At 46.6% G+C, this 25,496-nt stretch overlaps 1 protein-coding gene across 1 annotated transcript in view; it reads right to left on the bottom strand.

Annotated features, from left to right (window-relative positions):
• LOC134352476 (zinc finger protein 850-like) overlaps positions 1-25,496 on the bottom strand; it is a 34,461-nt gene continuing 8,965 nt past the window's right edge. Inside the window, exons 3-4 of the mRNA XM_063059754.1 lie at positions 1,960-2,109; positions 1-1,720 (exon numbers count right to left, since the gene is read on the bottom strand). Coding sequence (XP_062915824.1) covers positions 35-1,720; positions 1,960-2,109 — 1,836 coding nt within the window. The 3' untranslated portion in view covers positions 1-34. The remainder of the gene's footprint in view (positions 1,721-1,959; positions 2,110-25,496) is intronic.

The raw sequence follows: 25,496 nt of genomic DNA, 5'->3' as shown, positions 1-25,496 counted from the left end.
CATTTAAAGGCCAATGTCATCAGGTGAACGGCTTCTACCCAGTGTGAACTCGCCGATGTGTCTGTAGGTGGGATAACTGAGTGAATCTCTTCCCACACTCGGAACAGATGAACGGTCTCTCCCCAGTGTGAACTGACTGGTGTCTCAGTAGGTGAGATGACCGAGTGAATCTCTTCCCACACACAGAGCAGGTGAACGGTCTCTCCCCAGTGTGAACTCGCTGGTGTATCTCCAGGTTGGACGACCGAGTGAATCCCTTCCCACACTCAGAGCAGGTGAATGGTCTCTCCCCGGTGTGAACTCGCTGGTGTGCCTGGGTGTGAGATGACACAGTAATTCTCTTTCCACAGTCTGAGTAGATGAAAGGCTTCTCTCCAGAGTGAATTCGCTGGTGTGTCACAAGGTAAGAGGACCGAGTGAATCCTTTCCCACAATCCGAGCAGGTGAATGGCCTCTCCCCGGTGTGAACCCGCTGGTGTGCCTGGAGGTAAGATGACGCGGTAAATCTCTTCCCACAGTCTGAGCAGGTGAACGGCCTGTCCTCGGAGTGAACTCGCTGGTGCCTCATCAGGTGGGATGAACTGGTGAATCCCTTCCGACACACGGAGCAGACGAAGGGCCTCTCCCCCGTGTGGGCTCGCTGGTGCGTCACAAGGTTGGACGACCGTGTGAATCCCTTCCCACATTCCAAGCAGGTGAACGGCCTCTCCCCGGTGTGAACACGCTGGTGTCGCAGGAGCTCAGACGATTGAATGAAGCCCTTCCCACAGACAGAGCAGATGAACGGTCTGTCCCCGCTGTGAACTCGCTGGTGGGCCTGCAGCTCAGATAAGCGAGTAAATCTGCTCCCACACTCGGAGCAGGTGAACGGCTTCTCCCCGGAGTGAACCCGCTGGTGTGTCATCAGGCTGGAGGAGCTACTAAAACTCTTCCCGCACACGGAACAGGAGAACGGTCTCTCCCTGGTGTGAACGCGCTCGTGCGTCTGTAGGTGGGAAGCCTGAGTAAATGTCTTCCCGCATTCGGAGCAGGAGTATGGCCTCTCGCCGGTGTGAACTCGCTGGTGTACCAGCAGATGAGATGATTGAGGGTATCTCTTCCCACATACCGAGCACACAAACGGTCTCTCCCCTCTGTGAATTCGCTGGTGTGTCTGCAGATGACACGACTGGGTGAATCCCTTCCCGCAGTCTGAGCAGGTGAACGGCCTCTCCCCAGAGTGAACCCGCTGGTGTCGCAGCAGGTCGGCCGACCGAATGAATCCCTTCGCACAGACGGAGCAGATAAATTTTCGCTCCCCTCTATGAAATCGCTGGTGGGTCTGCAGCTGGGACAACTGAGTGAACGCCTTCCCACATTCGGAGCAGGAGAACGGCCTCTCCCCGGTGTGAACTCGCTGGTGGGTCCGCAGCTGAAATGACTGAGAGAATGCCTTCCCGCAGTCTGAGCAGGTGAATCGTCTCTCCCCAGAGTGAACCCGCTGGTGTCTCATCACGAGGGATGACTGAGTGAATCTCCTCGCACACACGGAGCAAGGTGAACGGCCTCCCAGCGGTGCGTACTTTCTGACTAAGCTTAAGCTTGGACGGCAGAATGAATCACATCCCACAGTCAGAACCGCAGGTGAACGGTCTAACTGTGGTGTGAACTGGCTGATGTGCCTTTGGGCCGGATAACTGAGTAAATCCCCTCCCACACAGAGCAGGTGAATGCTATCTCCCTGCTATCAATTCTCTGGCAATTCATCAAATCAGATGTTAGTCGTGGTGAACCCCGTGTAAAATCATTGCAGTTGAAGAACTGATCTCTGGTGAACAAACGCTGGTGCGTTCCAGCCGATTTCAGGAAACTTCATTTCAGAGCTGGGATGAGATACAAAGAAAATACCTGGTCGCCCCCCTCAGCAACTTGTAGACAATTTACACAGTGTGTCTCCAGGTCAGTTCATCCAAATCTCACCCCGACACTGAACACGTGTTCGGATTCTCCTTGCTGTGACTGTTGTGCTGTCTTCTCAAACATCTCCTCCTCCACAATCAAATATTCAACGTCATCGACCTGCTGCTGTGCTTGAGATTCCCGTACACCAAGCCTTTTGCCGTTTCTCTCCTGTAAAGAGATTTATAAAGTACATCAGTGGGTGAAAGGCAGCTCCTGAGGTGAGATCGTTTTAGTCTCTGCGGTGAGCTCTGACCACTGTTACAGCAAAGCTCAATGCATTTTGTAACAAGGCCCTGTTCACGCATCCAGACCAAACATCAGACTCCCTGTCTGTGTCACGATGGACATTTCTGCCCATCATCAATCTGTGACTTGGCTCTGTTTGCCTCTCCCAGTCAGTATTATTTCGGGTTCTGGGCATGTCCCACAGAGCTACAAAAAGTATGTGATATCACATGAAGTTTTCTGGAAACTTTCTAATTATTCTGACCCCCGCCTCCCCTTCCGGGTGATTGACCGTGGTGAAATGACCAATGGCAATGGATATGAAGGGAAAGTGACGAGACTTTCTCGATAGAGATCGGTAATGTGTGACACTTTGTGCTGTGAATACTACAAGTTTCTCGGTACCTCGGACAAAGGTGGCTGATATCATGTTCTCAGAGAGAATGGGACAAAATATTTCACGGGTAGAAGGGTCCAGGCTGGAGGGCGTAAAACAGAGGTCATGTTCTCAAGGACCAAAGTTGATGCAAGAATTTTGTTTTATTCTTGCAGAACTAATTAACATTTACGTTGACTGGAAGGTAGACCCAGTACATTTTTTCAGACCTCAGTCTCAACTAAACACGTTGTAGAAGATAAAAAAAGAACAGGCCATTCAGCCCACAATGATGTACTGAACCAATTGGCAACCAAATGACCAACTAATCCCTTCTACCTACACAGTAAATGAAATGGTTGCTTCTTTCAACAATAATTTGAAAAATATATTAAACACAGTGGCCCCACTAGGGTTAAAAAGAGATAACTTACTAAAACTTTGCCACAGTTAAACAATTTTGTCTGTGAACTGAAGAGTAGCTGAGAGAGAATGGACGGAAACTGGACTAGACGTCCGTCGTAATGTTTTCTAGCTTCCTTTAATGCTGGTATACTCTGCAAGAAGAGCCCATTTCCCAAGATTATTACAGAGACTCAGATATTACCCAGGTGTCGAAACCTGTCCCAACCTCTGATGTCTTCAGTCAAGCATCTGCCACAAATGTGAGAAATTTTCAATATCCTAGAAAAGTTTCAGTCAGGCTTTAGAGCAAATCACAGCACGAAGCCAACCCTCACCAAGGTTGTCAGTGGCTTTAGGCTCAGCACTGATACTGACAGGGGCTCAGTTCTAATTCTCCTGATGTAAATGCTGCCCTCGACACAATTGACCACAACATTCCCCTGGATCACCTTGAGAACTGGATCTAACTAGTTCTGCTCATGCATCGGTATTGGAACAGTGGGCATGGATTCAGATTTCTGGATAATTGGGACGTCTTCTGGGGCAGGTGTGACCTGTACAAAAGGGATGGGTTGCACTTGAATCCAAGGGGGACCTATAGTCTTGTGGGCAGGTTTACTAGAGTGGTTGGGAGTGGTTTAAACTAATATGGTAGGGGAATGGGAACCAGTATGATAGAGCTGAGGATGAGCCAGCAGGATTACAAGTAGATGATGGGCGTGACATGAATGTAAGGAAGGACAAGCCAATAATTGGGTACAAATGTAAACAGAGCAAAGAGTTAAATTGTACCATCGAAGCAAAATTCAAAAGGGCGAAGAATGCAGGACTGGAGGTTATGTATTTAAATGCACACAGCATTCGGAATAAGGTGGATGAACTCGAGGCGTAATTAGAGATTGGTCAGTATGACGTTGTGGGCATCACTGAATCCTGGCTGAAAGAAGGTCATCGTTGGGAGCGTAACGTCAAAGGATATACTTTGTATCGAAAGGACAGGCAGGGAGACAGAGGCGGTGGTGTGGCTCTGTTGGTAAGATATGGAATTACATCTTTAGAAAGAGGTGACATAAGGGTCAGAGAATGTTGAATCTTTGTGGGTGGAGTTAAGAAATTGCAAGGGTAAGAAAAAACATTATGTATAGGCCTCCAAATAGTAGCCAAGATGTGGGGTTGAGATTGCAAAGGGAGCTGGAAAGGGCATGTAATAAGGGTAATGACACAAATGTAATGGGGGACTTCAATATGAAAGGGGTTTGGGAAAATCAGGTTGGTGTCGGATTGCAAGAGAGGGAGTTTGCTGAATGCCTATGAGATGGTTTTTTAAAAGCAGCTTGTGCTTGAGCCCACTCAGGAAAAGGCTATCTTAGATTGGATGTGATGTAATAACAGATCTTATTATCTAATCATGAATTCAAACTACAATTTGAGAGGGAGAAGCATAACTCACATGTATCAGTATCACAATGGAATAAAGGGAATTACAGAGGCATGAGAGAGGAGCTTGCCCAAGTGGATTGGAGGGGGATACTGGAGGGGATGATAGCAGAACAGAGGTAGCTGAAGTTTCTGGGGAATAGTTCACAAGGTGCAGGATAGATATGTCTCACAGAGGAAGAAGTTCTCAATTCACAGGGGTGGTAACCATAGCTGACAAAGGAAGTTAAGGACTGAAGTAAAGCCAAGGAGAGGGCATATAATGTAGCAAAGGTGAGTGGGAAGTTAGAAGATTGCGAGGTTATAAAATCCAATGAAAGGCAACGAGAAAAGCTATAAGAAGGGAAAAGATGAAATATGAGGGCAATCTAGCTAATAATATAAAGCAGGATACCAAACGTTTTTCAATTATACAAAGAATAAAAGGTCGGTGAGAGATGATAACGGACCACTGGAAAATGATGCTGGTGTGGTAGTAATGGGGGACAAAGAAATGGCAGATGAACAATGGGTACTTTGCATCAGTCTTCACTGTGTAGGACACTAGCAGTGTGCCAGAGGTCCATCTGTGTCAGGGAGCAGGAGTGAGTGTCATTACTATTACAAAAGAAAAAGTGCTAGGCAAACTGAAAGGTCTTAAGGTGGATAAGTCACCTGGACCAGATGGACTACATCCCAGAGTCCAAAGAGAGGTTGCTGAGGAGATAACAGATGCATTGGTCATGATCTTTCAAGAATAACTTGATTCTGGCTTGGTCCTGGAGGAATGGAAGATTTCAAATGTCACTCCACCCTTTAAAAAAGGAAGAAGACAAAAGAAAGGAAATTATAGACCAGTTAACCTAACCTCAGTATCTGGGAAAGTATTGGAGTCTATTATTAAGGATGAGGTTTCGGGATACTTGGACATTGATGGTAAAATATGTCAAAGTCAGCATAGTTTCTGGAAAGGAAAACCTTGCCTGACAAATCTGTTAAAGCTCTTCAAGGAAGTGCCAAGCAGGGTGGACAAAGGAGAGGCAGTGGATGTCATTTACTTGAATTTTCAGAAGGCATTTGATAAGGTGCCACACATGAGTCTGCTTAACAAGATAAAATCCCATGGCATTACAGGAATGACACTGGCATGGATAGCCGAAATTCTGGCGGGCAGTAGGCAGCGAGTGGGAATAAAGGGGGCGATTTCTCGTTGCCTGCCAGTGACTAGTAGTGTTCCTCAAGGGTCAGTATTGAGACCGCTACTTTTCCCATTGTTTGTCAGTGATTTAGATAGTGGAATTGATGGCTTTGTGGCAAAGTTTGTGGATGATATGAAGATAGGTGGAGGGGTAGGTAGTGCTGAGGAAGCAATGCGATTGCAGCAGGACTTAGGCAAATTGGAAGAATGGGCAAAAAAAGTAGCAGATGGAATGCAGTGTTGGGAAATGTATGATAATGCATTTTGGTAAAAGGAACAATAGTGCAGACTATTATCTAAATAGGGAGAAAATTCAAACATCAGCGGTACAGACGGACTTGGGAGTCCTCGGGCAAAACTCCCAAAAGTTTAATTTACGGGTCTGTGATAAAGAAGGCAAATGAAATGTTGGAATTTATTTCAAGGGGAATAAAATATAAAAGCAAGGAGATAATGCTGAGCCTTTATAAGACAGTAGTCAGGCTGAACTTGGAGTATTGTCAACAGTTTTGGGCCCCATATCTCAGAAAGGATGTGTTGTCATTGGAGAGAGTCCAGAGGAGGTTAATGAGGATGATTCAGGGAATTAAGGGGTTAACTAATGAGGCGCATTTGCCAGCTTTGGGCCTGTACTCACTGGAATTTAGCAGAATGCATGGAGATCTCATTGAAACCTACTGAATGTTGAAAGGCCGAGATCAGGTGGATGTGGACAGGATGTTTCCTGTGGTGGGGTTATCCAGAAAATTGAGGGGTGACCCTTTAGAAGCAGAGATAAGGAGGATTTTTTTAGCCAGAGAGTAGCGAATCTGTGGAATGTTCTGCCACAGACTGCGGTGGAGGCCAAGTCTGTGCATATATTTAAGGGGGAAGTTGATAGCTTCCTAATCAGTCAGGGCATCAAAGGATATGGCGAGGAAGCAGGTGTATGGGGTTGAGTGGGATCCGCGATCAGCCATGGTGGAATGGCGGAGCAGACTTGATGGGCTGAATGGCCTAATTCTGGTCCTATGTCTTATCTCAGAGACACATGAGAAATCTCTGTCTTGGAGACCAGTTTTCTGAGAGATGCGATGTTTCTTCTTGTGTTGCTCAGGGAGGCTGACTTGGTCCACTGCCCTTCTCCTTATATATGTTCCCCACAGGACACATCACTGGAGAGCATAAACTTGACTTCCAGTTATGCAGATGACTCAGTTGACTCGATGATGATAATACCTAATCTCCCTGACGTCTGGTCTGGCTGTAGTAAACCCATGGATGAGCAATCATTTCTTAAAACTACTTTTGGTCAGTCCCAAAGCCAAAAGAGATAAAATTCTGGATAAACTTGTCTCCCCTTGTAAAATCAGAAGTAACAAGCCTGGGTGTTATCCATGATTCAGGTTTGAATTTTAAATCCCACTGAAAGAAAGTGACCAGAGCAGCATTTCCACACTTCAGAACTATTGCAAAAGTACCTCTTGGAAAATATTTTAAAGTTCTCTTACTTGTTTTAAAGATTGCAATGGTCTGAAACCAGACTACATCACAGAATCTTTTTTGTTTTATAACCATGCTGAGCTCTCAGGTTCTGCTGGTCCTTTAAATTTAAGCAATCTTCCTCAAAAGATAATTACCAGGTCACCTTTTTTGAACTACGCTTCTATATGGTGGATATCAACAGCGAAAGCTATAAGTGATTCAGATTCAGTTCACACTTGTAAACACCGACTCAAAGCCTATTCATTTATTGAAACTTGATTTTAACTGACATCTTTTTGTCTTTTATTTTCATATTTGTACTTTATCCCATTGGAAGGCACTTTGAATGAGATCATCTGTAGGAAAGCTGCTCTATAAATAAGTTATTATTATAATAACCATCCCAGCAACCTCTGTAGCCACTTTCAAGGAGCTAGGAACACTGTCAAGGGACATGCCCTTAACACTCTACTGTCTCTTTACTTTTGACCTACACGTCAAAATGTCTCTTAACATTTAGCCAGGTTAAACTCCATCTGCCATTTCTCTGCCTGTATCTGCAACTGATCTATATCCCACTGATTTCTTTGTCAATCTTCCATGCTCTCCACAGCTCCACCAATCTTGGTATCATCTACAAATTTACTAACCTACCCATCTACATTTCCATCCAGGTCATTCATATACATCACAAACAGCAGACGTCCCGGCACAGATCCCTGAGGAACACCACTAATTACAGACTTCCAGCTCCAATAAGTCCCTTTGACCAGTACTCTCTGTAAGCCCCATTCACCATGAATTTATCTACCAAGAAAGTGTCATGCATGCTCTACATCCGAGATTAAACTCGGAACTAGTTTTGTTCCGAGTTCCAAATCCTTGGATATAGATTGGTGAAGCTCGGCAGAGTTTCAGAGATCCATCCACTCCCATGCCAAGCAGAACCCGCAGACCGGCGGGTAAAGCCTTGGCAGAGTTATCCATGGCTGCTCCTCCATACCCCGAAAACCCCACGAACCAGACAGCCGTCTATCCGTCGGGGTCCCAGCGATCCGCATGTGCTACACGAATGGCGCCAGCACCCTCACTGATCAGTAGGAAATTTCCCCGGGCCCGGGTGCGGATCGTAGAACTGAGAAAGTGGGAAAGGAGCCTGTCCTGGGGTGCACGGCCACGATGTGTCCGGAGCTCGCAGCACTTGTCCCTCACTCGGGGCGCGGTGTCCAATGCTGATGGAACCCCAACCGCAACCTCTTCCTACCTGCTCCCAATCCGCCAAAGCCCTTTGGTCCACTGGGCGCATGCGTGACTCTACAGGAACTATTTGACACGTGGCGCATGCGTACTTGATCGGTCGGTCACCGACGGCGAGTTTTGAACTGTGGAGATTTCTGGGTAAGCAAGGTGCCATTTAACGTTTCTGCAAGGACAGGTTTTCCCTCCGCCACATCCCTCAAAACCGGTCAATATTTTTATATGGAGAACTCAGCAGCTACTATAACACAGCAAGCAATATACTTAATATCAACCGGTGTTCCTTGTGTCAAAAGTCCAACACACTTACATATGCAGATATTAAACAAAATTATAAGAAATTCTGCAACACACACAGAATGCTGGAGGAACTCAGCAGGCCAGGCGGCATCAAGGGAAAGAGCAAAGTCGACGTTTTGGGCCAAAACCATTCAAAACCCAGTCCTGCTGAAGGGTTTTGGCTCAAAACATCGACTGTACTTTTTCCCTAGATGCTGCCTGGCCTGCTGAGTTCCTCCAGTATTTTGTGTGTGTTGCTCGGATTTCCAGCATTTGCAAATTTTCGCTTGTTTGTGAAGGGATTCTGCAGATGCAGGAAATATTAGAGCAGCACATACAAACTGCCGGAGGAATGCAGCAGGTCACGCAGTATCTGTTCAGAGGAACGAACTGTCGGAGCTTCAGGCCCAGAAGACCTTTCGTCAGACCTGGAGAAGGGTCTCGGCCTGGAATGTCGATTGCTTATTTCGCTCTCTAGGTGCTGCTTGGTCAGCCTGTTGCAGGAATAAACAACATTATTTTCAGTCAATCTGTTTCCAAACGTTGCTAATCTTTTAGCCTTGTCCTGCTGGTCTGATTCCCTCCTCTCCACCCTCCCCCCACCCCAGAAGACTGTTCACCCCACCACTTAATGGAGCACCAAAATCCTGCCTGGTGCTGGTCTCTCCTTGGTTTCTGACCCTACGTAATGGCTGTCCATTCTGCTCTCAAACTTCAGAGGGCAGTGGCGTGTTGCAACAACACAGCTGTGTGAGACAGAGCCTTTTGAAATCAGTGAAACTTTGAGAAGAGCGAGGGAAGCAGGAGTTTAACAACTCATGACTTTCTTCCTTCGCCCAGAGCCCCGAGGAATGAGGAATTTTTGAGACAGTGAGTTCGTCTTCATCTGCAGTCGGCAGAAAGTCACAGAGGAAATTCAAGGTCAACCTCTTCGTCCACAGCGTGGTGACCATTTGAAACCTGCCGTCACAGGGCGAGCGAGAGCTGAACAGCAGGGATGGATTTAGAAGGACTGATGCAGAGCAAAATCACGGACTGAGACCATCTGGGCTGAGTGGCCCCTCTACTGTACACTGGCCGTGTGGCAGCGACAAGGATCACTTGAGAACGGGATTTAAAATAGAACTGCTTTATTTATGACAGATCTACAATAGTAAACACCTGTCTAGTTTAAGACTAACATCAGCAGAGCAGATGAACGACGTAGGGCCCAGATGCACGTTTGCGGCTGGGAAGAGATCGACAACTGATATGTTGTTACTACAACGGTAATCTGCTAACCCCTTCAATGAAATTAAGACAATGTTTAAATTTTATCTCCGGGTCAGTTCGTTTAAATCTCATCCCTGCACTGAGTTCTCCTTGCTCCGACCGGTGAGCGCCTTTTCAATCATCTCCACCCCGCCATTCAAGTCTCAGCAGCATTCGAGTGCTCCCGAACTGACCAACGCAGCAGAATTGACATGCTGTCCTGTTTGAGATTCCCATTCACAAATCATTTTCCTTTCCTACTCCGGCAGTGTCAGGCATGGCTGCCTCTATACCCTCCCCCACCCCCGCCCACGAAACCCCACGAATCAGATACCTGTCTGTCGCGGATGCAGAAATGAGACCAGTATCTTCGCTCATCAAAGTCAAAGAAATTTTATTATCAAAGTACCGATATTGACACCATATACAACCCTGAGATTCTTGTGAGCATTCACAGGAAGTACAAAGCAACAACAAAAACAAGCAAAGTAACAATAATAAATAAGAAAGAAATAGTATCGAGAACACGAGATGAAGAGTCCTTGAAAGTGAGTCTATAGGTTGCGTGAACAGTTCAGAGTTGGGGTGAGTGAAGTTGAGTGAAGTTATCCCCTCTGGTTCAAGTGCCTGATGGTTAAGGGGTAATGACAATGGACAACATTTTTTCCCCAAAATGTTGCTTCCTCAAGAATGTTCTGTGGTTATGATAGACGACGTACAACTAAACACATACGTAATTTTTGATTACTCATATCACGTAGGAATTTGGGGAAACAGAAAAATAACTTTTATTGACTATAATGCATTTAATTGCATAAAGGTGCTGATGTTTTACAATAGTTCAACTAGCTAAAGATGTCTTGTTGATGACTTGAACTCAGTGCCTGAGATTTCTTGCTTAAGTTTCTAACAATAATCAACCAGCATTGATGGATTCCATTCGCCCTGATACCGTGTCCCCGTGGCCGCAATGTCTTGGTGAAACCTTTCACCATGATCGTCACTGACAGTGCCAAAGTTTGCAGGGAAGAAGTCTAAATGGGAATACAGAAAATGAATCTTTAGTAAAATTTTGCATTTCATGGCTTTGTGTGCTTTGAAGCACGTTGTCAAGCAGCTGATTGTAGTTTGGTGCTCTGTAGTTGCCAAGAAAAATTTCAACAACGTCCTTGAATGTCTTCCATGCGATTTTCTCTGGTCCCATTACAAGTTCTTCAAGATGCCTGTCCGTGAAGACCTGTTTGATTTGTGGACCAACTAAAATGCCTCCCTGGTTATTCTGGGAGACACTTATCTAAAATGAAGGATCCTTCACGGAAATTTTTATTCCTGGTGACAGCAGATTCCATCCTGACAGCCTTGAACCCAGTAATTCTGCTTTTGCCTTTGACAAACACAAGTCTCTGACCAGGTCATTTGGCTCAGATTAGGTTATCAGATGAGGCTCACACAACATAAAGGGTTCAAAATCTGTATCAGTATCAGTGCTGTTTTCAATTCTTGGCTCGTGCATCGTGGTATCTTCTTCTGCCTCCTCTAGACTCCATGTCCCTGGTGGCTTCCATAATGGAAGACTATCACCATACAGCACAGGGTTCATGGCTGAAGGGAGACCAGGGCAGTGCACTGTCTGGGCCAGCTGCTTTTCCTGAGTTCAGCCTCTAGGTTGCCTGTACCATTTCCTTCTTTGATGGCTTGGCACAGTTGACATCCAATTCTGATGGTGTTGATCTGGTTGAATTTGCCAGCTGGTTTCTTGGTAGTATTGTATAGTTCTTTCATATTCCCATTTGCAGAGCTTTACACTTGGGACACAAGGGTGCTGATGTACTCGCTCCTGTCCCTCGTGATGTTTCTCCTTACTTCCTTGCGTGTTCTGTCATATTCCCTGCCTCAGCTTTTTCCCTCCGAGTTCAGCTTCAATTGCTTCAAGGTCCTCAAGTGCCGGGGACCTGCCGGAAAGTGTGAGGGCAAATCTCCGAGATGTTTCTCTGACTTTAAGGTAGCCCACATTGTACTTCGGTCTCTGATTGGGCGGTGTGTAGCTTCACCTGTACCTTGGCGATCAGAAGAATGTGTCCTGATCCTGCATCTGCACCTCTTGCATCATGAAGTGATCTACGAGACTGCTTTGAGATGATTCTGCGATTGATCTGGTTCTTTGTTACCTTGTTTAGTGACATCCATGTTGCCTTGTGTATTTGCCTATACGGGAATAATCTTGCTCCAATAACTAGCTTGGTTAGCGGAAGTTTCAACAAATCGTCCCCCGTTTTCGTTAACTTCTCCGAGACCGTGTTTCCCCATCACCTGTCCATATCCTGCATTATCCCTGTCAATTTTGGCATTAAAACCTCCATTGACAATGTTCAGGTTTTTCCCTTCCCTCTGAGAATGACTCAATTGAGCATGTTGTCGAACTCGTCTTTGTCTTCTTCATTAGCGTTGTTTGTTGGTGCTTAACATTGGAGAGCTCGAGCTGTTCTCTTCTCACGCTTGGTTTTAAAGCTGGCACCGACGACTCTGGACCTGATGGCTTCCCGTGTGATCATGGCTCAACGTGCTTCTGGCGTCATCACGAGGGCTACACCCTCTGTATATGACGCATCATGGCTCTGATGGCCTGAGTAAATGATACTTACTCTCTCCAGATGGAGTTCATCTTGTCTCATTCAGTCCAAGAAATGACAGTTTGTACCTTTTCATCTAATTTGCTAAGATGGTGAATTTTCCTGGCTGTCACGCGGTTGTACATTCCAGGTACCCGAACTAGATATGGACAAAAGGGTTGGCGACTACGCCGGATCCTAACGACTTTCCCTGAGCTGCGTTATATCTCACTTGACAAGTCCCTTCTCACAAATTCAATGGCATGGTTGATTGATGGAATTCATTGTGCATTTTCTTGCATGGGGGATATTGTGCTTTTAACTGATGGTGATGTCTGTCTAATGTTCCGTTACTCGATAACATACACTCAGTCTCCAGCCCCTTGGTATGAACATAGAATTCTCCAACTTCCGATAATTCCCCCCTCCCTTCCCCCATCCCACTTTCACTCTGCCCCCTCCCCCAGCTGCCTATAACCTCCCTCATGGTTCCGCCTCCTTCTACTACCCATTGTGTTTTCCCCTATTCCTCCTTCACCTTTCCTGCCTATCCCCTCCCTGCCTCCTTTCCCCCACCCCTTTATCTTTCCCCTTACTGGTTTTTCACCTGGAACCTACCAGCCTTCTCCTTCCCACCCTCCCCCCCACCTTCTTTATAGGGCCTCTGCCCCCTCCCTCTTCAGTCCTGACGAAGGGTTCCGGCCCGAAACGTTGACTGATCGTTTCCACGGATGCTGCCCGACCTGCTGAGTTCCTCCAGCGTGTTGTGAGTCTTGCTCATCATGAATGTGTTTACTTCTAATGAACATTTCATGTGTGTCTTCCTTCTCTTAACTACTCATGATTATTGCATTTTTACTCTTTCTCAGCTCAAGGAGGTAAAATCTGAGGTACAGGCTCAGCCAAGTACACTCATTTCTCAAACACAAAATACTCTGCAGATGCTGGGGTCAAAGCAACACTCACAACAGTCTGGAGGAACTCTGCAGGTCGGGCAGCATCCGTGGAAACGATCAGTCAACGTTTCGGGCCGGAACCCTTCATCAGGACTGAAGAGGGAGGGGGCAGAGGCCCTATAAAGAAGGTGAGGGGAGGGTGGGAAGGAGAAGGCTGGTAGGTTCCAGGTGAAAAACCAGTAAGGGGACAGATAAAGAGGTAGAGGAGGGGAAGCAGGGAGGGGATAGGCAGGAAAGGTGAAGGAGGAATAGGGGAAAGCACAATGTGTAGTAGAAGGAGGCGGAACCATGAGGGAGGTTATAGGCAGCTGGGGGAGGGGGCAGAGTGAAACTGGGATGGGGGAAGGGAGGGGGAGGGAATTACCAGAAGTTGGAGAATTCTATGTTCATACCGAGGGGCTGGAGACTACCCAGATGGTATATGAGGTGTTGAACGTTGACTGTTCTTTTCCACAGATGCTACCCGACCTACTGCGTGTTGTAAGTGTTACACTCATATCTCAATTGATAGTAATATTTGAACTATTCTAGTGGTGTCTCGTGGCTTTCTGGAGATTTACATAGATATTGCTGTTTAAGTCTAATTGTGCAGTGCCTTTGGGATGGTACCAGTTGTAGATATTACTATTGGGGCAATGAATACCCTGTTCATGTTCCATAGTCTTTCAATTTCCTCTTTTAATTTAGCATATTTCTGATGTTTTTCACTTATTGATTTCTGTATGTTATATGTGTTTGGATATCTATTAAGTAAGTTGTTCTTGCTTGCTTGTCCTGTATTATTATATCTGGAGGGATATAATGGATTGTCCTATCTGTAATAATGGATCAGTGTAATATAATTTGGAAGACTCCGGCTCTAAAACTGGACCAGGCTTGCTTTTAAAGCTAGATTTTGGTGAATAATGTTTGCCACTTGATTGTGCCTGTGTAAGTAATCAGATTGAGTTAAACTGCTGTAGGATCCTGTAATGTGTTGGATTGTTTCTGGCTTCTCGACATTTCTTAAATATGTTGGTCTTTTATCATATATTTTTGATGTTTTTTTATTGTTAAACGCCTGGTTCTATATTGCCACAAGGACCCCTTCTATTTCTGTGAAGAGTTCTCGAACTCTACAATCACTCTTGGCATCTGCACTCTGTTCTGTGTAGAAGTAATGAGATATTTAACAGCAAGGTTTTACTCCTAGATGAGTTCACTGCATTTTATGTTAGCTTTAGCTGTTAAAACATGGAGGCACCTTCACAAACTCCCACAGCTCTGAAAACTGGTAATTTCAGTCTCTAAGGCCAACGTAAGAACTTCCTTCTGGAGGGTAAACTCATAGAAAGCATCCAGCCCAGATGGGGTACCTGGCCGAGTACTAAAGCCTTCTGCTGGTCAATTGGCTGGAGTGTACACTGGTATCTGTAACCTCTTGCTTCTCCAGTCTGAAGTACCCACCTGCTTCAAGCAGCTTTCAGTTATATCGGTGCCAAAGAAGGACATAGTAACCTGCCGTAATGACAATTGTCCGCTAGCACTTACATCCACTGTGACAAAGTACTTTGAGAAGTTGGTGATGAAACATATCAGCTCCTGAGGAGTGACTTGTATCCATTTGAGTTTGCCGACAGTCACAACAGGTCAACAGTGTGCTCCATTTCACTGACTCTTCACTCGACCTGGACCATCTGGACAGTGTAGATGCAAACATCAGGATGTCCTTCATTGACTATGCCTCTACATTCAATATCATCATCCCTCAAAACTAGTACATAAGCTCCAAAACTTGGGCCTCAATATCACAATGTGGATCCCCAACTTCTCACTTACAGATCCCAATCAGTTTGGATTGGCAACAATATCTCCTCCACAATCTCCATCAACACAGGTGCACCACAGGTCTGTGTACTTAACCCCCTGCTGTATTTGCTTTATACTTATGACTGTGAGCCTAAGCACAGCTCTAATACCATATGCAACTTTGCTGATGACGCCACTGTCAATGGCTGAATCAAAGGTGGTGTCGAATCAGTATGGAAGGGTGATTGAATATATGGCTGAGTGGTGTCACAACACCACCCTCTCCCTCGATATCAGCAAGACTAAAGAGCTGATTATTGACTTCAGGTGGAGGAAACCAGAGGACCCTGAGCCGGTCCTCATTGGGTGACCAGAGGTGGAGAGAACAGTGGAAATTAGTAGATAAGGCCCAATCCATCAGGGGTAAAGACCTCCCCACATCGAGCACATCTATGTGGATCCCTGTTGCAGGAAAACTGCATCCATCCTCAAGGACCCCCACCACCCAGGCCATGCTCACTTCTCGCTGCTGCCATCAGGATGAAGGTACAGGAGCCTCAGGGCCCACGCCACCAGGTTCAGGAACAGCTATTACCCCTTAACCAATAGGCCCTTGAACCAGACAAGATAATTTGCCCCATATCTGAACTGTTCCCAGGTTGTTCCCACAACCTATGTGGTCACTCTTCATCGCATGTTCTTGATGCTTATTACTTATTTATTATGAAATTTGTTATTGTTTTCTTCCTTTCTTTTTGCATTTCTACACTGGTTGTTCATCCACCCTGTTGGGTCTTTCATTGATTCTATTGTGTTTCTTATATTTCCTGTGTGTCAGGTCTGTCTGGGCTTGAACCCGGGTCTCCGGCGTGCCAGTCCAGAACTCTACCACTGTACTGAAGGGGCTGAGTGAGAAATGAACCCAGGTGCAGAGATCACACAGGAGGCTGGAATGAATATTCAGACAGGGACTTTACCGGATATTGGCCTTTCCAGTACAGATCCAAATCAGAAAGCCAGGCAGTGGTTCAAAATAACAAAATTGGGAATCAAAAAGGAGCAGATATGTGATTCCAAAAAACACAATAGACTGAATCCAAAGACTTAAAATAAGGCGTCCAAAATACAAAAATAACAAGGCAAGGGCAAAAAAAAACACTGAAAAGGAATACACAGTGGATTACAGATAGAACGTTGGCTCAAAGTCTGAGCAAAGAACAACACAATTCACACAGTCTAAATACTCAGAATCACTAGGCACAGGTGTGGTCAATACCACACAGGTAACGTAGCAAGATGTGAATGTTTAGAAATCAGAAGCCCACTGAGGGCTTCTAGTGGCCAAATGTGGGATTGACCCTCAAGTCTTGACACTGTGATTGACCATAAGAAAATGAATCTTAGGGTTGTCTATGGCGATATATATGTACTTTGATAATACAGTTACTTTGAAAGTTGAATATTGTAAAAAACGTCTTCCTGCAACTACAGGGGGTCCTGGAGTGACTGACCCTGGAATGTTGTATACAGGGCTGGTCTTCCGAAGGGGAGACGTGTGACAGTGGGAATGCAGCAAAGGTTCACCAGGTTGGTTCCTGGGAAATGGGTGGGGGAGGTTGAATTGTCCCATGAGAAGACATTAAGTAGACCAGGCCTTTAGTCCCTGGAACTCAGAAAGCTGAGCGAAGATCTCATTGAGAAATCCCCTGAAGCTCGACAGGGTGGATGTGTGTGTGAGTTGGGGTGGGGTGGGGGGGGGGGGATTGTATTCTTCTGATTGAGTTCTCCCGAATGAAGGTGATTGTGTGTTCAGAGCAACAGGTTGTTATGATGATGGAGATCAGGAGAAATTATGTCCAACTGTAGATGAAGGGATATCTCTGGTGCCCTCTGTGAGGGTAGAAGGGCTGTGTGTATGTGTGTGTGTGTGGGGGGGGGGGGAGATGAGAGCACAGTTCAATTTTCTAAAATCTCAAATAATTGTAACACTATTCCTCAAATTCCCATTCTCTATCAATAAACATTTCAAATTCCGACTCAATACCATCAGAGTACTCCGAATAATGATTTAATCACAGTTCCCTCGATCTCCATTTAACAGGAATGTAACTTTCAGAATTCCTTTTTAATCTCAGCTTGATTATCAAAGCAACACACAAAAAATATGTGGTGAGAACTCAGCACATCAGGCAGCATCTGTCGAGTGTAATAACAGAAAGGTTTTGGGCCAAGACCACTGTTCACTGTAAACTGAGCAGAGGCATGGCCGTGCACTAACTGAAATAACCCCACGCACATAGCCTTTGTTGCCACACAAATAGAATAAAGTCAGGCAAGGAAAAGTTTACCAAACGTGAAAGATTTTCATTGTTGTACTGTATTTCATTATACTAAATAAGGTTAGTGATTTTTCCATTTCCATTCTAAATATTCATCGTATGCATATTACAAAAAAACACATCTGAAGTGCCGGGCAGATTTCAAACTGTGTAAAAATGTCCTGCTCAGAGCAATGGTGGGTTTCCTGCAGCTGTAAAAGTATTAGAGGGAATGTTGGCCAAGACCCTTCTTCAGTGTTGCAATCGGGAACATCGACTGTTTATTCATTTCCATAGATTCTGCCTGACCTGCTGAGCTCCTCCAGCATTTTGTGGGTTGCTCGAGATTGTCAGCATCTGCAGAATCTCTGGTGTTTACAGGTAGAGAATCCTCACTGAATCCCAGCCCTCTGAAACACCTCATTATCCCAACACAATCCCTCAAATCCCTTTCGAACGAGAGTGGCCAGTTGTGATACAAACCTCCACTTCAGACGTCAAGATGGGTTCAACCTCACGAAATGTGATCAGTTCCGGCGACACGATGAGACGGGAACCAGCTCAGAGGACAGACACGTGAGCGATTCCGTGTGCGGCTCCAGCGACATCTACAAACGGTGTATGTTTGTGTGTGTATGAGTGTCCATATGTGGGGTTTGTGTGTGTATACATTTGTGTGATATGTTTGGGTGTGCGTGCCATGTGTGGGACGTTGTGCGTGCATGTTTAGTATATGTTGTTGAGTGTCTCACTGTGTGCCTGTTGGGAATATCAGTGAAACCCGACCTAGACTGGGAGACCACTTCGCTGAGCACCTATGCTCCGTCCACCAGAAAAAGCGGAATCTCCCAGTCGCTACCCATTTTAATTCCACTTCTATTCCCATTCCGATATGCCTATCCATGGCCTGTTCCACTGTTGGGATGAGGACACACTTAGATTGGAGGAACAACACCTTATATTCCGTTTGGGTAGCCTCAAACCTGATGGCATGAACATTGATTTCTCAAACTTCGGATAATGACCCACACCCTCGCTTCACCAATTCCCACCCACTTTTCCCTCTTTCACCCTATCTCCTTGCCTGCTCATCACTCCTCCCACCTTCTCCTTCTTCCACGGCCTCTGTCTCTTTCACCAATAAACTTCCCAGCTGTTTAATTCACCCATCCCTTCAGGTTTCACCTATCACCTTGTGCTTCTCCCTTCCCGCCCCACCTTTTAAATCTACTCCTCAGCTTTTCGTCTCCAGTCCTGCCAAAGACTGTACTCTTTTCCATAGAGGCTGCTTGACCCGCTGAGTTCTTCCAGTATTTTGTGTGTGTTGCTTGGATTTCCAACAACTGCAGATTTTCTCTTGTTTGTGATGGGAATATGTGTACATTAATGTGTGTGTGTGTGTGTGTGTGTGGAGTTTGTGCACCAGTCACGCGTGTTTGTGTCAGATCTGGAGTATGCATATCTGTACGCATGTGTACTGGACACGTGGACATGAGAGTACACACATGTATAATCACATAACCAGTGTAGCCAGCACACCTGAAACACAAAGTGACTCCCCAGCACCCATCCACACCCTGCCAGCCACGACACAGTGTTTCATGACGTAAAGGGCTGCCCCAGTCCTTCCCAAAGGAGCTGTACCCACCCTCACCTTCCCGCAGCCCAGCCCGCTCCCCGCTCCTGACCGCTCTCTGGGTCTCAGCGTCCCAGTGTGTTCTGGTGATGAAGGAACTGACTCAGCCACTCATTCCCAGGGAGAGAGGGAAGGAGGAGCTGATGCTCCATCGGAAACCACAGCACTGGACAAACCTTTGCAAACAACAGGGGCAGCATCACACACCCAGCCACACACCTTCAACTTTGGGAGAAACCTCCGGTGGGCCTTCCGGAACTGGAGGTTTCAGGAGCGGCTTCACCTGCAAACAGATGGGAAACATTTAATCCTGATCCACTCCTCCACACCGTCCCGTCACACATCCCCACCGTCCCGTCATACCCTCCCCACTGTCCCATCACACATCCCCACCGTCCCGTCACAAACTTCCCACTGTCCCGTCACACATTCAACACCATCCTGTCCCACACTCCCACCATCCCGTCACACACTGCTACCGTCCTGTCACACACTCCACACCGTCCCACCACACACCCCCACCGTCCCATCACACACCCCACACCGTCCTGTCCCACACTCCATACCATCCCATCACACACCCCCAGGGACAGGGTCAGACACAGGGTGAGGCTCCCTCCACACCGTCCTGTCCCACACACCCCCACCGTCCCATCACACACCCCCAGGGACAGGGTCAGACACAGGGTGAGGCTCCCTCCACACCGTCCTGTCCCACAAACTCCCCACCGTCCCGTCACACACTCCACACCATCCTGTCCCACACTCCACACCATCCCGTTACACACTCCACACCGTCCCGTCATACCCTCCCCAACGTCCCACCACACACCCCACACCATCCTGTCCCACACCCACACCGTCCATCACACACTCCACACCGTCCCGTCACACACTCCCCACTGTCCCATCACACACCCCCACCATCCCGTCACACACCCCCAGGGACAGGGTCAGGCACAGGGTGAGGCTCCCTCCACACCATCCCGTCACACACCCCCAGGGACAGGGTCAGACACAGGGTGAGGCTCCCTCCCCACCGTCCTGTCCCACACTCCCGGGGACAGGGTCAGACACAGGGTGAGACTCCCTCCACACCGTCCCATCAGACACCCCCAGGGACAGGGTCAGACCCAGGGTGAGGCTCCCCCCACATCGTCCCGCCACACACCCCCAGGGACAGGGTCAGACACAGGGTGAGGCTCTCCCCTAGCTGTTCTGTGAAGTGATGGTTGGAAGTGTAACCCTTAGGCTCGGCCAGCATGTGTTCTTCTAGGGGAAGACAACTTCTGGCCCCGTCAGACTGAGAAATCTCGTTCGTGTGGATGCTGTGTGATGTGTTGCCCGGTTATAAATCCGCACCGCAAAATATCAGACACTACACCATATGCAATTAACTGATTGAACTTTATAAATCTTTATCTGGATAGAGGGTTAGTAACGAAAATAAAAACTAAAAAGAGCACACATAAAAGTTGCTGGTGAACACAGCAGGCCAGGCAGCATCTCTAGGACGAAGGGTCTCGGCCCTAAACATCTACTGTACCTCTTCCTAGAGATGCTGCCTGGCCTGCTGCATTCACCAGCAACTTTTATGTGTGTTGCTTGAAATTCCAGCATCTGCAGATTTCCTCGTGTTTACGTTTTAAAAAAGTAAAATGGCCCATTTTATGGAAAAAGTCAAAAGTTCACGTTGCAGCTCACTGCTACCGCTATGCATCAACTATCGACCTTCTCCGAGTGTCACCAAACTTCGGACCCTCGCTCCCAGTCCACTCCATCCAGTGGTCTACCAGCTCTCTCCACACGCGTCTTCCTTCTTCTCTCGCTGACAAAAGACTGCAAAAATCTTCCAGACTCACGAGAAAGAACATTTCTCCCATTGGATAGCATACATTCCAAAGCCCCGTTATCTCTAGTCATAACCCAAACATTGCTGCTACAGAGAAACCACTACAATAGCAGTGAAACCTTACAGCGTGTTACAGAAGGAAATAGTCTGGTGGGGGGTTGGGTTGTTGATTCAGGAGGGTGTTGAGGAGGAATTCTTAGGGATTAATGGTGGGGATCTAAGTCTCCCTGCAAACTGATAGGGAGAAGCTAAAATCTGATGCATCAAGGCTAGAGTTGAGTAAAGGGAGTGACAGGAGCATGAAAAAGAAAGTGACCACAGTTGATTGGAAGGGGACATTAGCAGGGATGATGGTAGCGTTGTAATGGCTGTAGTTTCTGGGAGGAATTGGGAAGACATGGGACTGATTCATCACAAAGAAGCAACATTCTAAAAGGAGGATGAAACAGGGGAAGTTAAAGAAAACATAAAAGCAAAGAAGAGGACATACAATTTAGCAAAAAAATAGTGGGAAGCTAGAGGATCGAGAAAATTTTAAAAACCAACAGAAGGCAATTAAAAAAGGAGACAAGATGAACTGTAAAGATAAGCTGGCCAACAATTTAAAAAGAGTATACCCGAAGTTTTTATCAGAAGTATAGAGTAAAAAGAAGGCAGGAGTAGGCACCAGACCACTGGACAATTATGCTGGAGAGGTAGTAAAGGGGAACAAAGACATGGTGGTCAAATTGAGTAAGTATTTAGTGTCATTCTTCAGTGTGGAAGACGCCAACAACCTGCCAGAAATCCGGTAGTGTCAGGGAGCTGAGATGAGTATAGACACGATTGTTAAGGAGAAGATGCTTGCGAAGCTGCAAAGGAGAGTCAGTGGATATTCTTTACTTGGGGTAGCGGGGTAGCTTAGCGGATAGTGTAACACTCTTACAGCAGATAGTTTAACACTATTACAGCTGATAGTGTAACACTATTACTATTATATTTAATGTGGATAAATGTGAAGTTATCTACTTTGGTGGCAAAAATAGGAAAACAGATTATTATCTGAATGGTGGCCGATTAGGAAAAGGGGAGGTGCAACAAGACCTGGGTGTCATTATACACCAGTCATTGAGAGTGGGCATGCAGGTACAGCAGGCGGTGAAAAAGGCGAATGGTATGCTGGCATTTATAGCAAGAGGATTCGAGTACAGGAGCAGGGAGGTACTACTGCAGTTGTACAAGGCCTTGGTGAGACCACACCTGGAGTATTGTGTGCAGTTTTGGTCCCCTAATCTGAGGAAAGACATCCTTGCCATAGAGGGAGTACAAAGAAGGTTCACCAGATTGATTCCTGGGATGGCAGGACTTTCATATGAAGAAAGACTGGATGAACTGGGCTTGTACTCGTTGGAATTTAGAAGATTGAGGGGGGACCTGATTGAAACGTATAAGATCCTAAAAGGATTGGACAGGCTAGATGCAGGAAGATCGTTCCCGATGTTGGGGAAGTCCAGAACGAGGGGTCATAGTTTGAGGATAGAGGGGAAGCCTTTTAGGACTGAGATTAGGAAAAACTTCTTCACACAGAGAGTGGTGAATCTGTGGAATTCTCTGCCACGGGAAACAGTTGAGGCCAGTTCATTGGCTATATTTAAGAGGGAGTTAGATATGGCCCTTGTGGCTACGGGGGTCAGGGGGTATGGAGGGAAGGCTGGGGCGGGGTTCTGAGTTGGATGATCAGCCATGATCATAATAAATGGTGGTGCAGGCTCGAAGGGCCGAATGGCCTACTCCTGCACCTATTTTCTATGTTTCTATGTTAGCTCGGCGAATAGTGTAACAGTATTACAGCAGATAGTGTAACACTATTACAGCACCAGGTTCAGTACATTCGCCCAGTGACTAGGTGGCTTTCCTCTGTGTGTTCTGGATTTCATCCACATTCCAAAGATGCACGAGTTAGTGGGTTAATTGGTCACATAGGTGTAATTGGATAACAGAATTTATGGGTTGGTGGCCGAATTTGCTTATGTTATGTACCCCTAGGGCTCCTTTTTGCTGTGGTCTGTCACTTTAAGGCACGAGAGAACTGAGACTAACTTTTGGATTTCTGCAGAGAGAGAGAGAGAGAGAGAGAGGGGCAGAGTCTGCCTTTCAACTCGTGTTTACACTTTTACAAGGACACTGACTACTGCTGTCAGCTTCTGGGTTGTCATGGAAAGGGAGGAGAGAGAACGAGCAGCTCGTGGTTGTCATGGTGACCGAGGGCGGGGTTATGTGATGGACAGCTGGTGTTCAGCATGCTGAGATAAATACAAGGTCAGCTGGTTGTTGGACGGACACATGGTTTTGGACACTGGATGAGGTTTGTGGTGCCCACAGAAAAGTGGGTTTGTGGAGGATTGATCAGTGGCCCTCGCAGTGTGGACAAGGGGTGACCGGTGGGAAGTTATCAGTGTGTCCAACCCTCGCCTGGGTTGATAACTTAACCACAGAAGACAGTCTCCTTGTTGTGGTCACATTCGGTGACTTCTAAAGGATTTCGGAAGACAACGGAGGATTGACAGCATCAGTTTACCTGAAGAACATCTCTCTCTCTCCAACATGACTCAACTCAATAATACGAACTGAACTCTACCTATTATCGTAAGACTGTATCCAATTACCTCCTAAGCTCAAAGAAGCTTGGCTTTTATATATTTCCACACATACATATAAAATCATTGTTAACCTGGTTGATATATCTGAATTTATAGTACTGTATTGCATAGTTACTAATAAATGAGCTGTAGAAAATAGCAATAGCAATACCAGACTCCAGCAACACACATCAAAGTTGCTGGTGAACGCAGCAGGCCAGGCAGCATCTCTAGGAAGAGGTATAGTCGACGTTTCAGGCCGAGACCCTTCGTCAGTTGTGTGTTGCTTGAATTTCCAGCATCTGCAGAATTCCTGTTGTTTGCGTTTCTAAAATACCAGACTCCAGGTGTTTTTCCATTTCTGCTGGTTCTTTAACCCATTATGGGGTACGTAACACTTCTGATACAAAGATTGGTGGAGGGGTAGAAAGCTAGTGGTCTGCAGGACTTGGACAGATTGGAAGAATGGGCAAAGAGGCGGCAGTTGGAATATAGTCGAGGGAATTGTATGTTCATGCACTTTGTTTTAAGGAATGAAAGTGTAGATCATTTTCTAGACAGGGAGTAAATTGTGAAATCAGAGGGGCAAAGTGACTTTGGGGACCTGGTGCAGGGTTCCCTAAAGGTTAACCTGCAGGTTGGCACGGGACAGTCTGAAAAGCCAAACACAGTGTTGGCGTTCATTGCCCAGGGACGAGAATGTAAGAGCAAGGAGGTAATGCTGAGGCATCGGCCAGCCTGCATTTGAAGTATTGTAGCAGTTCTGTGAGTCATATCCAAGAAAGGATGTGCTGGCCAGAGAGTGAGTGTGTGTGTGTGTGTGTGTGAGGGTCTCAGAGGGAGGGCAGGCAGGGTGACTGGAAAGGGTGCAACTAGCTGATCTGCAGCAAGGAGCGACCCAGAGAGATGTAGGGGTGAGTTAGGGGCCTACTCAGGAACAGGGAGGCGGGTGTGAAGGGAAAGGAGGAGAGGACGACCAGAAACTGGGCAAGTCCTCTTCCCATTGTTACCGTCAGGAAGGAGACATGGAAGCCTGAAGGCACACACTCATCAATTCAGGAACAGCTTCTTCCCCTCTGCCTTCCAATTTCTAAATGGACATTGAACCCAAGAACACTACCTCACTATTTTTTCTGTTTTTGCACTATTTTTAATTTAACTATTTAATTTACATGTGGCGCGTGGCCAAGTGGTTAAGGCACTGGACTAGCGATCTGAAGGTCGTGGGTTCCAGTCTCGGCCAAGGCAGCATGTTGTGTATTTGAGCAAGGCACTTTACCACACACTGCTCCAGTCCACCCAGCTGAAAATGGGTACCGGCAAATGATGGGGGTCTACCTCGCGATAGACTGGCATCCTTTCTGGGGGGGGAGTCTTGTACTTTCAGTCGCTTCACGCTGCAGAAACTGGCAGAAGCACTGGCCTGATTGGCCACAAGGCTCGGGACAGACTTTGACTTTGACTTAATTCACATAAATATACTTACTGTAATTCATTTATTCTATATATACATCATGTATTGAAATGTACTTCTCCCACAAAGTAACAAATTTCACGACCTGTGCCGGTGGTGGGAGGGGAGAAAGGTGTGATCCACAGATGGAGGTTGGGGGAGAGATGATCCAGAAACGGGGATGATGGGAAGGACGCGGAGGTGGGGCAAGGGTGCTACACAGATGGATAGGGAAATGGGAAGAGGTAATCTGGATACGGGGTGGAGAGTGTGGGTGGGGGAAACAACTGATGAGGTGCAATATCACCCAGGGCCTTGGATGGGACAGGCTTCACTGGGTATCATTCAGATCTTGATGCTGTTTCATTCATCGTCACGCTTTCCTGGTTTTCATTCCCTCGTCCTCACTACAGACTCTCTGTACAAACCCACCATCCCCTCCCCAACCCTGTAC

Source organism: Mobula hypostoma, chromosome 10 (assembly GCF_963921235.1).
Source record: "Mobula hypostoma chromosome 10, sMobHyp1.1, whole genome shotgun sequence".
Classification (NCBI taxonomy): Eukaryota; Metazoa; Chordata; class Chondrichthyes; order Myliobatiformes; family Myliobatidae; genus Mobula; species Mobula hypostoma.
Note: the sequence above shows the minus strand (reverse complement) of the source record. Positions and strands in the feature narration are given on the sequence as shown.